Source organism: Ischnura elegans, chromosome 8 (assembly GCF_921293095.1).
Source record: "Ischnura elegans chromosome 8, ioIscEleg1.1, whole genome shotgun sequence".
In the NCBI taxonomy this organism is placed as follows: Eukaryota; Metazoa; Arthropoda; class Insecta; order Odonata; family Coenagrionidae; genus Ischnura; species Ischnura elegans.
In genome coordinates, this window is record NC_060253.1 from 115,176,103 (window position 1) to 115,192,992 (window position 16,890).

Consider the following 16,890-nt stretch of genomic DNA (forward strand, 5'->3'; position numbering starts at 1 on the left):
TAATATTATGTGTTTAAAAAATGATGAAAACGAAAAGAAAAAATGAAAAAAAACACAAAAAATGCAAAAAAAATTAAAACGATTAAAAATAAATAAATAATGACAATAAAAATTATATCAACCAAAAAAAATATATAATATCAATCAAAAAATTTATACATATATTTAAAAAATATATGATATATCATAGATATTATTCAATGAAATGAACAATGAAAAAGAGAAAAAAATATACATATACATAATTAATTATATAATAAAAATGTAAATTTAACACACATTTAAATGTAACCCAAACCTTTTATTATATGTACCCAAATTTATTTTTCAATGAATTAAATCCAAAATAATGTTATTGTTAATTTACTCATTTATTAGTTATAAGTTTCTGCTCACACGAACAGAATACCACCCCCACAACATAAACAATTGCGCACAAAACCATCCTAATGTCAACTGGCTGGTTAGGGTGAACTGGTTCACCGGGACAGCGGGAACGCGCCTGCGGCGCATCAATTAATGTGTGGTTGCGCAATTGGAGGTGCAATTCCGACTGCGCGGGATCACGTAAGAAGACACGAAGTTCTGGTATGTCGTCTGACACCTGGAGAATAGATATGCCCTAGAAGTGGAGGACATCATTACCGATCCGAAGGAAAGAACGATAGGGTAAAATCTGAACTCATTCGGAGACTTTCGGCCTAGCACGAGCAACGAGTGCGAGGAAATGGGGGGCCGGACACCTTCACAATTTTTTGGTCAATTACGGACCGCTGCCGGCCCTGCAGTGACAAATGCTTTTTTAAAGACCGTGTTGCTTACCAGCGTCCATGCAAGCAATACTGGTAACCCAAGGTGACGAAGAACTTGGAAAGATAGCTCTGTTGGCAGACAAAGCACATGAGGTAACCCCTAAGCACCATATCGCTAGCCTACATGACGGGCCCCGCATCGCAACGCTAGAGAGAAAATTGACGACATGGCGAAGCAGTTGGCATCCCTGACGGCCGACACAGAGATCGCGTACTCTTTTGCGAAGACGAGATCCGGAGGAGAGGAACAAGGGCCTCTGTTGGTATCACTGGCGTTTTGGCTCAAAGGCTAGGAAATGCTCATCACCTTGTTCGCATTCTCAGAAAAACGACCAGGGCCGTCGTTTATAGCGGCAAGCGAGCAAAGGCCGCCTCTTCATGACCGATGCAAGAAGGAAGGAATAATTCTTGATGGACGCAGGTGCCGATCTCTGCGTCTATCCGCGGAGGCGCATTAATGGTCCCCGTTTTAAGACTTCATACGAGCTCAGTGCTGTCAATGGCTCACGGATCGCAACTTACGGTTTCGTCACGCTAAACTCAGATTTCGGCCTTAGGCCCGATTTTGTGCGGAATTTTGTCATTGCAGACGTCGACAGACCTATTATAGGAGCAGACTTCGTAAGTTTTTACGGTATTGTCGTCGACACTAAAAATAGGCGACTTTTGGATGGCAATACCTCTCTTTCTACCCTCGGTCACCCGGCACAAGGCACGGTGGGGCAGATCAAAGTTGTAAAGGGCAGCTCTATGTATCACCAATAATTGAGGGAGTTTCCTGAAATTACACGACCGTTTTTTTTCGACACCCAAGCACATCACGGAGCATTATATTAGGACAATGCTAGGCCACGGCCGTCTTTAAACAGGCCGGAGGGATCATATTTGGCAACAATGCGGAGGAGGCCTGTTTATTATTTGTTTATCATTCAACAACAGTGGACTCGTGGTGAAGATACTCGACGTGACTCGTTTAAAGTTAATTTTCTTCCTCTAAACCCTATTTTTGCAGGAGATAACGTTAGAAGATTCATTTTTTAACCTATCATCTTAGCTGTAGTCGAAGGTAAGTTATCTATTTTGGTTTTTTCTTGAAATAATCCCACTTGCATTCGAAAGGATCAAATAAGTTTTAGACTGCCATGAATTTAATATGCTATCCCTTTTCATCAGATGCCGAGGAAGTGCTGTGTGCCAGGATGTAAAAGCAATTACAGCTCCACGTCGGAATATGTTTCGTCCTTTAAATTCCCTTCGACAGCTGCTGAAAGAGAAAGGTGGATTCAGAGTATCCCAAGGAAGGATTGGGTTCCATCTCCAGCCGCGGTTGTTTGTATTAAACATTTTGAAGAGAAGGATATTTCGCGAGTGGAGACCTTTAAAGATAATACTGGGGTGACAAAAGCGTGGAACAGGAGCCGTCCTATGATTGTTTCCGGTGCAGTGCCACGTTTGTTTGAAGGTTTAACGAAGTATTTAAGCAAGCCCACGGGCAGTGTTACATGGGAAGCTCCTTCTTGGAGAGAATGTCATGCTACTCGAGTGGAAGATGAGCAGGAAAAGTGGCGTCAAAGTGATGTCATTAGTGATTTTACTTCCCTAAAGTCCAGTATCCAGGATAAAATTGTTGTTGATGGCAATTTGTTGTTTAAATTTAGTGACAGCTATGTGGTGATTTTCTCTGTGTGTTGTGAACATATTCCCAAGGTTTCAGCCAGCATCAAAGTTAGTCAACAGATGTGTGTAGAGGTATGTGTGAATGGTAATATCATCAGTAGGTCTGAGTTAAAATGGGCCCTTCATTCTAACTGCCGGCTTCAATATTGGTCACAGTTACAAAACTTGATTAGTAGGTATTTAAAGAATGCCACTATTCCCAATGGTCAACGGTCTAGAAAAGACTCCTTAAATGTTATTTTAGAAACTTTTGAAACCCTTGCTTTAAGTCCAGAGGAAGAAGGTGATAGGCACTTATTGTTCATGTGTGAGCAGTTAAAGTTGAGTGCTCTTTCGAAGCGTAGGTATTCAGTGAATATGATAATGATTTCATTTTTGATAATGAATCATTCGTACAATTGCTATTGCATCCTCAGAGAAAATGCTTCTTTTTTATCTTTTTCCTATGTCGCCTTCAGTGTTAATCTCTGCCCTGGCACCATCGATGACTTCTGCTATTACCCCACCCTAAGCAAATCCGGCAACTGACTTCTAATTTAAATGTATCTGTTTTGTCGGCTGCTTCAAATAAAAACTTTCTAAGAATAATTTTCGAACGTCTGTCTGAAAGAGAGATGTACGTTTCTTTGCAGCTGGATGAAATTTATATCCAGCCGAGGTTGAACTACAAAGGGGGGAAGTTAATTGGCACAGCAGAGAACTTTACAGAGGAGGCCAGAACTGCCCATCCTTCGGATGGAATTTGCACACCGTTCACAAAGAGTGAAACATTCTCGAGCGAATAGTGAGAGAGAGCAAATGGATTCTTATTCAAACTTCCCGCATATGCTTCATTATCAACCATTGCAAAAATAATTGTATTCGGTATTCGTCCCACGATCGCATTGTCGAGGCTCAAAGTTCGTCCACCAGAAGGAACAGTAAAAGTTTTCAGTACCGTGCGTTTGTAGTGATATTTAGCGTTTTTGTTTTCCAGGATTTTATTATGTGCAACTAAAATGGATGGGTTAATATCGAAATGTTGAACGTATAAAGTTGCGTCTAAATTTTTCAATAGTCCATCGTCACTCCCTCCCATAAGATAGAAAGCATGATTAGATATCGATAGTCTTATACCGATATCTACTCGATCCATCATTAACTGCATCTGGTTAAAAACATCTACGTGCAGTTTACCATACAACTCGACCTCTGCACTGTTCTTAAACCAACCCTTGCGCCTTGTATAACCGGAATTTGATGCATCTGTCATGTTAATATCGTCTCCCGAGTCCAACTCCCACCCCACATTTCGTAAATGTGTTTTTCTCGCATCTGTACCATAGTTTAACACATTTTCCAAGTAGCTTCTATAATCGTAATTATCCTCTGATGGTGTGACCAACGTCCCATTGAAATAAACGTTACACTGCTCGAAGAGAGAGTGCAGAATATTGTTTACTACTCCCGGTTGATTGGTAGCGGATTCATTGTAATCAGTCCCGTCTTTTTTACAAAGTTTCACTTTAAGTCTAAGATATATACTATTCAAATCCTTGTACGCATCCCCAGAGTCTTTGATCTCCATAGTGCTGCAGAGCTGAAATTTGGCACACGTGCGGGGAACCCAAAATGATCCGGAGGAAAAATCCGAAAACCGGAAGTTTCCGCCACGTGTCGTCGCTAGGACGACAAAATGGCCGAAATGGGGCTTTTTTCGGGGACAGTCTTCCGGTTTTTAATTTACTGCGCGCGAATCGTGCGTGATACATGGATCGTTCTTGTACATTTAGAAAGCTAATAAATATTGCCACGTACCAGTGTATTTTTAAAGTTATATTTTAAGTCTAACGCCGCAAAAATGGCGTCCAAAAAATGATTTTTCCAAAACATCTTCATACTTTCCGCTGCCATCGACCTAATTTTAAGTCTTGCACAACGAAAATTATTATTATATATGCTTACATGCTTAGTCAATTAAGCTAGGCAACAATTTCTTTTTGCCGAGAAAAAAATGAAATAATGCCCAGAATCGCCAAAAAGTACAATTTCCAAAAGATTAACACAAGATTTCGTCCAGTTTTCCAAGACTGATATCGTTTATACTTATTATATACATAAAAGTGTGCATTTTGATTAAGAAAATTTAAACATTTTTACAATACACAAATAAAAAAACTCGCACGCTCCGCGCGCTCGTTAAGGGGCTCCGCCCCTTAAAAACCCCGGTTCCGGCTTCGCCGTTTACATTTGTTGTCGCTCGAAGACTTTTGAAGTTCGACTAATCTCACCTCAGCTAGGGGCCGGCTTTGCCGGCCAGGGGGTAGGGAGGCGCCCCACTGATTCCTCGAAACGGCTTCGCCGTTCCTCGCTGATTGCATTTTTTGCGGTGGTATCCAACGGAATACCGGGGGTTTTATACTTGTGTTAAACCAGTGGTCACAAATCGTTCTCACAAGTTCCGTGCCGATAAATCCTAGGGGTCTGGAACAGTTGTCTGACGATTCTTTTACCTGGAGAGGCGTTTTATTAGAAATTTTGGGAGTTTCACGGGGTTATCGGGGGTTTTAATAAGTAGTAGGGGCACCGGTTAAATTGTGACGAAAACTATTCGGAAAGGAGACTTTAAAATTTTTTTATTTTTTTTTCTGCGATGTTCCAGGAGGTGATCGGGGGTTTTCTGGTATTTTTTCCCGTATGGTTTACGGTTGCTTGCCCTCACCAAATACTCCGGATCTAGAGCTCAGAGGGGACGGGTAGTGCGGCGTAATGTTTGCGAGAAGTTCCCATATAGGAGACTAAATGACACATTTTACATTTGGGGGGGATTTCAGGGGGATACCGGGGGTTTAAATGTGTGTACTCCTGGCGGTCACCATCCATTCACATAAATTCTGTGGGAATGAGTCGTTGGGTGTGGTGGAATAATCACGAAAAGTACCCAAAAATTAGACTAAAATGCAAAATTTTATTTTTTGGGGGGGTGTATGTGGGTTTACCGGGGGTTTATACATTTTTACTGCCAGCGGTCATCAATCGTCCACATTAATTCCGTAGCGATGAGTGGTAAGGATTGGAGAAGCGGCGGAATTGTGACGAAAAGTACCCGAAAAGGCTACTTATATGCAAATTTTAATTTTTTTGGGGGTTTCGGGGGGTTAAAAGATGACGATGTTATATGGTCACATCCATTTACTATCATATCTAAGAGAAGTTGCCCTATGACATCCATATTTCGAGAGTAATACAATAAAAAGTAAATCTCTCCCCGGAAAAAATTAGTAGTACCCGCCATTTTTATTTTTTCGCAGTCATATCGATTAAATCATTTATTAACTATTTATGTTTTCTGAAATATAATGCATAGCTGTATGTAACTACAAAGTTTGAAAGAAATCGGTGAGGTAAAAATTGACAAAATCCTATGACAATCTTTTGGAAATCGTAATTTTCGGTGATTTTCGGAATATTTTTGTAAGAGCAGTTTCATTTAGATTATTATAAGGTGCGAGACGACGAGGGTCGCCTCGAACTGACTTCCTCTGAGACCCAGCCATTAGGCACGTTCCTGCTGTCATCGGAAGAGTCGCCTGACAAACGATCCTTTCGGTGACTCCAGGGCGTGGGCTTGTGGCTGCTAGGGTCGGCAGTTGGTGTTGTGCAGCGAAACAAGGTGTATGGCTTGGGACTGAATAAAGGAAGTTGCTTGTGTGACAGAATTTGGACTTGTTCACTGCTTTGTTTCCCCCGAACCCCTTTATCGTCGGCGAAGACGACTTACATCTGGTGTCCGAAGTGGGGGATCTTTGCTAAATTCTAGGGGAAGCAACTGCATATCAAGTCACAAACAAAGGTGGAGAACAATCAAGAATGACGGGTCGGATCAGCTTATCGGGCCGCAAGATGAACCTCCAGCAGGCGGTGGATGAGCTATCCGCGCAACTGCGGATTCTCAAGGAAGAAAACGAAGGTTTTCGGGCCCGTGCGGATAACACAAAGGGGGAAGGACAAATCACGGGGAAGTCATTCTCAATGGTATCCTCCATTGAGTATTTCTCTGGCGCCGCGGGGGAGAACGTGGAGACGTTCTTCTCGCAAGTGGAGCAGGTGGCGAAACTTAGTGGTTGGAGCGACGACGACAAGCTAAGTGTGATCACCTTACGCACCCGCGGGGGGGCACTAGAGCACCTGCGGGCGAAGGAGAGAGCAGGGGCTGTTAAAAAATATGATGACGCTCGGAAGTCTCTGTTAGAAAGGTACCGGGGGGTTAAAAACCGACGGTTCTACAGAGAGATGCTTGCTTACGTCCGCATGGCACCCAGGGAGCGGATCGAGGAATTTGCGGACCGCATTCGTGAATTGAACAGCCACACGTGGAAGGAGGAGGAAGATGCCGCAGCGGCCGCGATACGCCAATCCGAAGCGGATGAAAGGGCTTTGGACGCGTTTTTAAACGGCCTGCCGGGCAGAGTGGGGGAACATACGCGTCTTGCGATGCCGGAAACCTTCGACGCAGCCGTTAATGTGGCCGTGCGTATACGCGAGGCAGAGAGGAGGGCTCATCCGGAGACGGAAGAGAGAAACGTTTTCACGATGCGTGAGGGAGTCTGTCATGCTTGTGGGCAACCCGGCCACTTTGCGAGAGAGTGTGCAAACAGGGGTGGAATGCGGTGCTTTAATTGCGGTGGACAAGGACATTGGGCGAGGAATTGCCGAGTGGGGGGGCGGATGCGCGTCGGGGGGCGCGTTGAGCCGTCTTTAAACGGTTCCGGGGCCGAGCAGGCCGCCCGCCAAGGCCCCCGGTAAAGACTTTGATTCCATGTGTGCACCGTGAAGGGGGAATGGAGGACTTAGCGGTGATTGTCACGTGTGAATATAAGAGGCGGCGTATGTTAGTGGACACTGGGGCCCAGGTGAGTCTAGTGACTAAGGAGTGCTGTGGGGGACAAGTTCCACGTAGGTCTCGTTTTAGGATAAAGGGTCTGACGGGTAGATGTATTTGGAATTACGGAGAGGTAGTGCTTCCGGTATGGTTCGGAAGCGATGTGCATAATCTTCGGGCCCAAGTAGTGGACACCTTGGGCGGGTATGAAGGCCTTATTGGTATTGACTTCCTTCGTGAAACGGGGGCCGTTATTGACGTGAAAAAGGGGGAACTCTCAATTGGGGGGTCAATAATTCCCTTGACCGAGAGAGGAAGAGCGAGATCCGGAGAATTCGCACTGCGGTCAGAGGAGGCATTTGGAGAGGGGCCGGGATGTGCGGTGACGACCATGAGAGGATTTACGACGGGGGGCGTGGCTTCCACCGCCAGAGGGGGCGGACCCGGAATTATGTCATGGGAACGACCGAGGGACGTGTCGACAGCCGGCCCGGAAGGGAAGCCAGAGGTCGCCGAGAGAAATTTTCACAGCCCTGGGGCGGGAAAACCAAGGAGGAGAGCTAGGCGGCAGCGCGGAAGGAAGCGGCGGAGGGCGGGCGGAATGGCTATCCTACCGACGGACTCTTCGGTGGGACAGGCGGAGGGGTTGGAGGGGCTGGAGGGGCCTGATTTCGTGGGTCATGAGGGACCTTGGAGCCGCCGGCCACGTGTGGATGTGCCGGTTCGACTCCCAGCGGCGGAAGTAATCCCAGCCCGTTCATCGAAGCTCGTATCCCTCCCCTTACCCGGGCGGGAGTGGACGGAGGGAGAAGAGTGCGTGTTGGAGCCGGCTCTCGAGATGGAGGAGTGTTTAGTTGCCCGGTGTTTGTGTCGAGTGGACGGGGGAGGAAGCGCGAAGGTGCGCGTGAGTAATTATGGGGAGTCGGCAGTAAATCTATGCAAGGGCACAGTGGTGGCGACAGTGAGCGATGTAGATTTTGTTTCAAATGAAAGTTTCTGCGGGGATGATGTTGAGGGTGCATGCGATAGGAATGTGCGCTCTGTGGAGAGTACGAGTCTGTGCGAGCTTTCGGATAGTGACATTGAAGGGAAATTGACGCACCTGAATGTGGGGGAAAAAGCTGTTATGCATCCCCTAATAGGAAGGTACAGGCATTTGTTCTCATTAACGGTTACACCCCCTGCGACCCACTTGGTAGAGCATCATATTCCTACAGGTGACGCCCGTCCCATTTATCGGAGACCCTATCGCACTCCGCATCATTTAAAGCCTTTAGTGGAAAATTTTGTGAAGGAACAGTTGGAAGGGGAATAATATCGCCTAGTCACAGCCCTTGGGCCTCACCCGTTGTGATCGTGCCAAAGAAATCTGAGGACGGAAAGCCTAAGTACCGGTTCTGCATAGACTACCGTGCTTTAAATGCAATTACTAAACCGGATGTATACCCACTTCCAAACATTACGGAAACCTTGGACTATTTGGGGGGGTGTAGGTATTTCTCGACCCTCGATCTAACGGCAGGTTATCACCAAATTCCCATGGCCCCTGAGTCACGCGAGAAGACTGCCTTTATTGTAAATAGCGGATTATACGAATACCAACGTATGCCAATGGGACTAAGAAACGCGCCAAGTGTATTCCAACGTATGATGGACGGAGTCTTCAGGGGAATGACCCCCACAGAGTGCTTGGTGTATCTCGATGACGTTATCGTATTTGGCGGGTCGATTGAAGAGCATGCAGCGCGGCTGGGCCGAGTGTTTGAGAGGCTCGAGTCGGCCAGGTTGTCCTTGAAATTGACAAAATGTCACTTTGCCCTTTCTCAAGTAAGCTATCTAGGCCACATTATCAGCGGAAAGGGAATTCAACCGGACCCAAGTAAGATTTCGGCGGTAATGGACTTCCCCACTCCCAAGACGGTAAAGGAGACACAATCGTTTTTAGGAATGACTAATTATTACCGTCGATTTATTAAAGATTATGCCATTCTCGCTCGCCCGCTTACAATGTTACTGAAAAAGGGAACTGCATTCGTTTGGGCTCCGGAGTGCGACGAAGCAGTGGAAGGGCTAAAACGGGCGTTGACGAGCAGCCCAGTGTTGGTATATCCAGATTTCTCCTTGCCTTTCATCATAGCGACGGATGCAAGTAATTTCGCGATAGGTGCCGTCCTATCACAGGTGGTCAATAATGAGGAGCACCCGGTCGCATTCGCATCGAGGCAATTAAAGAAACCGGAAGTGAATTATACGACGACGGAGAAGGAACTTTTGGCCATTACGTGGGCGGTGGGACACTTCCGGTGTTACATCTACGGCCGGAAATTTACCATTTGGCAGACCACGCCGCGCTCACTTGGCTTTTTGGATTAAAGGACCCCAGTAGCAGGTTAATGAGATGGACTTTGAAATTGAGCGAGTACGATTACGAAGTAATTCATAAACCTGGTAAGACCCATGCAAATGCGGATGCCTTAAGCAGGAAGATTCACCAAGTATCCGTGGAAGAGGTTATAGATTTTCGGAAGGAGCAGGAAAAAGATTCCGAGTGTATTGAATGGAAAGGAAGAGAGGGATTCGTGGTCGATGGGGGTATACTATGGAAGGAAACTATAATGGGAAAAAGAGTAGTAGTGCCTCGCAGCTGCCGGGAGAAAATGCTCCGTCAGTGCCACGACCATATACTGTCAGGACATTTAGGTGTACAGGCAACAGGAAGTAGGGTTAAAAGGGACTTTTGGTGGCCATCCTATTCGCGAGATGTCAAGAAGTATGTAAAGGGCTGCATTGCCTGTAGTCAGAGGAGCCCTTATGGTAGGTGCAAGGCCCCATTACAAGCACTACCAGCAGCGAATAGGCCTTTCGAGTTTATTGCAATAGACATTGTGGGTCCCCTTCCGAAGACAGAGGAGGGTTATAGGTATATCTTGTCGATACTTGATCATTTCTCGAGATATTTAGTGATGGTACCATTAACAGATCAGAAATCTGAATCCGTTTCAGTGGCACTAGTGAAGCAGTGGATACTGAGGTTCGGAGTGCCGGAAACACTTCTTACTGATCAGGGAACTAATTTCATGTCAGAACTTTTTAGACAGGTCTGTAAGTTGTTACGAATAAATCAGTTGAGGACGTCACCCTTCCACCCAGAAAGCAACGGGCGAGTGGAGAGAGTTCATAGAACTATTGCGCAGATCCTCAGTCATTATGTCAATGTAAGAAACAACGATTGGGGGCGCCATATTGACTTTGCCGTCGCGAGCTACAACTGTAGTTATCATCGTAGCACAGGTTTCACCCCTCATGAATTGGTATTTGGACGTCAAATGGTATCGCCTTTCCAATGCGTCGAAGATGGCGTGTTAGAAAAAGAGCACCCTGGGGTGTCTGGGTTAAGGGATAGATTAAAGGAAATGTGGTTAAAGTGTGCGAACAATGATCGCATAGCAGAAAGGAAACGGAGAGAGGCCGTGAAGGGTAAGGGTAAGCGTTGGCAATACAAGGATGGAGATTACGTATTTCTAAGTGATCCCTGTATGAAGGTAGGGCAAGTGAAGAAATTTCACAAACCATGGAAGGGCCCATACCGCATATCAAAAGTGTTGTCGACATGCAACCTAGTGCTGGAGCTCCCATTCCGCAGCGTATTGGTACACAGGAATCGCATTAAACCCTATTTTGGCCCCATTCCCCCTCCTAGTTTAGGAACAGCTGATCGCAGGCCAGGCAGGCCGAGGAAGGAGCGGGCATCGCCGCCCTCCCAGCCGTCCGAAGACGCCGCTGTTACTTCTGAGGCCGAATGGGAGTGCGAGGGAGTGGGCGTGGTCGCCCCGGCCGTCGGGTCCGACGATGGGTGGGACACAGCTGAGGAGGAATCATCGTGCAGCACGGAGCCTCCCTACATCCCTCCCCCCCAAGTGCATCCATTGCAGGCCGAACGTTCTCCCTACTACCTCAGATCGTCGGAGCCAAGTGTTGACCCTCCTCCCTCCCCCCTTCCTGAGTCGGCGGGAGACCCCTCAGTGTCCCCTCCGCCCCCACAGCCTTCGCCGTTGGGACGCTCCCCTTATTTCCTTCGTCCACGGGCAGCTCGACCGTCGGTGGAGGGGGTGTAATTTGGGCAGTGATGATGGAAGAGGGTGGTGGCTGGAGGAAACGTAGAACCCAAGAGCTATCGCTGTGTCTGGTTTATGTCTCTCATTTGTTTTAATTTTTGTAATTTCTTTTAATTTGGATTATTTCGGGTTTGGGACATGTACTTATTATATTCTGGATGGGTTGATTTCTTTGGTTTAATTGCTTCGGGAGTGTTAGCAACTCACTTTGGGGGGGATGTGGATGTAAGAGCAGTTTCATTTAGATTATTATAAGGTGCGAGACGACGAGGGTCGCCTCGAACGGACTTCCTCTGAGACCCAGCCATTAGGCACGTTCCTGCTGTCATCGGAAGAGTCGCCTGACAAACGATCCTTTCGGTGACTCCAGGGCGTGGGCTTGTGGCTGCTAGGGTCGGCAGTTGGTGTTGTGCAGCGAAACAAGGTGTATGGCTTGGGACTGAATAAAGGAAGTTGCTTGTGTGACAGAATTTGGACTTGTTCACTGCTTTGTTTCCCCCGAACCCCTTTATCGTCGGCGAAGACGACTTACATTTTAATTTTTTTTCTGAGTAACCAAGGACAACGAAAGAAAATTGTTACCAACATTTCGTAGATGATGTTATGAACATATATAATAATCATTTTCGCTTTCCAACTCAGAAATTAGGCCGACGGTAGTAGAAATTATGGAATATTTTCCGAGAAATCAATTTTCTGACGCCATTTTGAAAGCGTTTTACATGGAAATTAACTTAAAAAATTACATCAGTAGGTGGCGACATTTATTGGCTTTCATAGCATACAATAATGGTCCGTGTGACGGAAATGTATCGCCTGTATAAAGATAAATAGTAAACGGACTCCCGGAAAAAAATGGGAAGTGTCCGCCATTTTTAATTTTTTGCTGGTTTATCGATGGCAAAATTGTAAAAATGTTTAAATTTTCTTAATCAAAATGCACACTTTTATGTATATAATAAGTATAAACGATATCAGTCTTGGAAAACTGGACGAAATCTTGTGTTAATCTTTTGGAAATTGTACTTTTTGGCGATTCTGGGCATTATTTCATTTTTTTCTCGGCAAAAAGAAATTGTTGCCTAGCTTAATTGACTAAGCATGTAAGCATATATAATAATAATTTTCGTTGTGCAAGACTTAAAATTAGGTCGATGGCAGCGGAAAGTATGAAGATGTTTTGGAAAAATCATTTTTTGGACGCCATTTTTGCGGCGTTAGACTTAAAATATAACTTTAAAAATACACTGGTACGTGGCAATATTTATTAGCTTTCTAAATGTACAAGAACGATCCATGTATCACGCACGATTCGCGCGCAGTAAATTAAAAACCGGAAGACTGTCCCCGAAAAAAGCCCCATTTCGGCCATTTTGTCGTCCTAGCGACGACACGTGGCGGAAACTTCCGGTTTTCGGATTTTTCCTCCGGATCATTTTGGGTTCCCCGCACGTGTGCCAAATTTCAGCTCTGCAGCACTATGGAGATCAAAGACTCTGGGGATGCGTACAAGGATTTGAATAGTATATATCTTAGACTTAAAGTGAAACTTTGTAAAAAAGACGGGACTGATTACAATGAATCCGCTACCAATCAACCGGGAGTAGTAAACAATATTCTGCACTCTCTCTTCGAGCAGTGTAACGTTTATTTCAATGGGACGTTGGTCACACCATCAGAGGATAATTAAGATTATAGAAGCTACTTGGAAAATGTGTTAAACTATGGTACAGATGCGAGAAAAACACATTTACGAAATGTGGGGTGGGAGTTGGACTCGGGAGACGATATTAACATGACAGATGCATCAAATTCCGGTTATACAAGGCGCAAGGGTTGGTTTAAGAACAGTGCAGAGTGTTATGTCCCGACTCTTCGGTGCACACAACTGAAACGTAGAGTTCGATCCGAGTGGCTAGATCGACTCTCTGAGAGGGTTGCTGGTACTTAAGAATTGAAATTCAGAGTGATGCTAGTGGGAAAGAGACATTTATTTCAGAAAATCTTACAGACTCCAGAACCCTGGAGTTGCGTAGCCTTCGGTAGCGAGCCAGGTCTCTTCCCGCGAGGTCCATGGATGCAAGGGTTTATATACTCTTATTCCTAGATAAGGGAGGGGGGAGATCAGTATACGTTTCTGAGGCAGGGGAAGGAGAGTGGGAGAGCTTCTCCCAAAATGGGCCTTTAAGTTGTTCCTGAGGGTTCCAGCTGCCACAATCCCTTTAAGCTGCACTCGTCTATCCCCCTCTAAAAGCAGTGAAAATATCTATGACCCTTTTTAAAACAGGATGCGTCTATTACCCCTTTAAAAGTAATGAGGGTATCTAGAACCCTTTTAATAGTTTCTGTCTTGACAGGCAAATGATCCGTCCAGGCATGCACGTGGTCGGCCGTCGCGACGAACCCTTTTAAAGAAGTGAGAGTGATACATTTAACTGTCACTCTTCCCAGAACAGCTGAGGGTGGCCCTTAGTGTTTTCGTCTAGGCATGCACGTGCTGCAATTCATTACACCTCCCCTCATACCGAGAGAAAGCAACAAATACCTAGTTGCTTTCTCGACATCTTAAGCTTAACGCTTAGAGACAGCGCCTCTCGACCCTGGGCGACGGCCTGGTCCTGGAGAAGACATTATTTCATTTAAACAAACCCCCTCTTCACATTGGTCCTTATTATCTGCCATGACCTCGTTGGAAGTGTGTACCTTATTAACAATTTTTGGTCTGAATATAATAGTAGTGCACGAGTCACCGTTTTCACAAGACCTAAGAAACCTTGGGAAATAGACCTTACAACATTTACAGCAATAGCAACAGAAAATTAATACAATTACAATCAATCCAATAATTGACATAAATGAGAGATTATATACTCTCTCGGTCTGTTTTTGTTTCCGTTCTTCTTCAGACAATAAGTTCTCTACCTCTTGCACCTTATGACTTGCGTATTTTAAGTCCTCTATATTATTCACAATATGATTCAGGTGAGTATCAATTTTCATAGAATTCACCGTTTCTACAACGTTCCCATCGAGACAACAGTCATATGACAAACTCAACGGCGGAATCACATCCTTGTTGCTATAGTTAGAGTTGAACACAAACTGTGATTGGATTAAAACTTTCGGTCCGTAGCCTTTACACTTCTTAAACAACCTTAGCTTTCCAGTTCCGTTAATAAGTACGTCCACTGGGTCTTGTTTCTCACACAAAATGGTAATTGATTCTGGTCTCCCGGACACATATAACCATTCATTATTGTCCAATTGAGTCCAAAGTGTTTGGTTAAGTATGGCTACTCTTACAGAACAATCAGATGGAATTTTTCTAATTGGCTGAAGCATCTTGGCTTCGCATTCTTCATGCAAGTGCGTAGACAGAATAGGATACACTTGTTTACATACCCTCCAATACATATTAATTTTCTTACATTTAGATAAATCACTCTCAGTAAGCTTAGAATAATATCTTTTTGCAATATCCATAAAAATATATGGTTTCTCTGGTTGAATAAATAAAAATTTAAAGGCATTCAATTCAGTTCTTATAGGAAATGGAAACACTTGATAAACATTAAATTTTATGTGATCCGTTAATGGTACCTTAATCACATACACAAGAACATTGTGGTTAATAAACACATCAAATTCAATAACATTTAATAAGGCACTACTGTATGCCACACTCATAGGGAATGGAAGGGATAAGTCATTAGGTATCTCATCCCTGCTCCTTTTCATCATCTCAATTATTTGTACCGGAGTAATTACGTGTGGTTGCAATATGCCCTGTTGAGCATTCACTATAGCGCTGACTATCAAATCGTAATCCTGTTCGATTTCATGAATGATGCGATTCAGTTGCATCATGTGTTTTTCAAGAATTAAGGTGACTGACAATAGACGGATTTTGCCCTTTAACTCTCCGTCCTTTTGATCTAAGTGATCCTCTACAAGTTTTAGGTTTCTTAACAGCGCGTCTTCGTTCTCTTGTACCTCCCTAATGGTTGAGTTTACCGTCTTCAATGTGGCTTTAACTACGGCCATTTGCTCCCTGGTTAGTTTTAATATACCAGTCTGTTCCGTTTCCAATCTATTAATCTTTTCAGTGTAATATTTTGCATCTGCCTCGTCCATCGTTCCGAACAAAACCTTGCTTAATTCCCCTATTAAATTAAGAGCACCTCTTTTCATTCTCAGAGGGCTTTCTTGATTACGTGCTAATTGATAAAGTAATTGTTTTTTTTTTTTTTTTTACTAATGTCCTTAATCTTAATTGGTACATGATGCAACATCTGGGTGCAATCTGTGACATTAGTCCACGTATTATTAACATAATTTTGGCAAAAACTTATCGTAAAATAGCGTACTTAAGTAGACTTTCGTACTTAACATCTATATCTGACAAATTCACATATGTAACAACTTTCCATTCAGAGCTATATAATTGTGCCTCCCCTTTGTGTTCGTAGTACAGCCCGGGTGAGTCCTCTATTTTCTCAATTGAAAAATCAATCTCCTTGGCGCTATCAATGCTGGTAAACAGCAGCAGGAGTCCTAGCGCTACCTCCATTTTCATTCCTGCAATGGATTAATAGAATAATTTCAGCCTATTTGCATGAACCTTCATGAGTTTTCTTTTCATTTTAATAGTCACATTGACTCCATTTACGCTAATTATTTCATAAGATCCCACCCATTGAGTTGATAGCTTCCTCGACCTCCCTCTTCTAACAGATTCGTCATAGAGGAGTACTTTGTCCCCTTCTTGAAATAATTCTGCCTTACTTGTCCTATCGTAATACTCTTTTGATTTGACTTTTGATTCCAAGAGACCTTCTCTTGCCTTCTTATAGCAGGTTTGCATCCTTAATTTGAGGTCGGCCAGGTAGTCGTCGTATGTGTAACACCTGTCCTTTGGCTCCACCTGAAAGCATCCAGGTATATTCGGTTTCCTACCGAACATCACTTCATGAGGGGTGAGCTTCGTACATGTATGCGGCGTTGTATTAAAGACAAATACCGCGAATTTGACCCATTCATCCCAATTGGATTGATCACTAGCGATGTAGTGACGGAGGTATTCGGTAAGCGTTCTGTGGCTCCTTTCCAGAGCGCCATTGCTCTGCGGGTGAAAAGCTGTCGTTTGTATCTTTCTTATTTTCAAAATTTTGCACGTTTCTTTAAATACTTCGCTAAGGAAATTTGCTCCCTGATCAGTTAGTACGGTTAATGGCGTACCATACACGAGGACGATTTTTTCTACAAAAGCTTTTGCAATTGACGTGGCGTCCTGCCTTTCCAACGGAATAGCCAACGTGAACTTTGAGAGTTCATCCTGGAAGGTGAGAAGATATTTAAATCCGCGCTGCGTTACAGGTAGCGGGCCCACGATGTCCAAACTGCATTTCTCGAAGACAAACTCGGG

The 16,890-nt window shown here is 44.4% G+C and overlaps 1 protein-coding gene across 1 annotated transcript; it reads left to right on the forward strand.

Annotated features, from left to right (window-relative positions):
• The first annotated feature begins 6,338 nt into the window (after positions 1-6,338).
• On the forward strand, positions 6,339-7,274 carry LOC124164496. Its single transcript, XM_046541825.1, has one exon. It carries the CDS (start codon positions 6,339-6,341, stop codon positions 7,272-7,274), a length of 936 nt encoding a protein of 311 aa, XP_046397781.1.
• Positions 7,275-16,890: the final 9,616 nt, after the last annotated feature.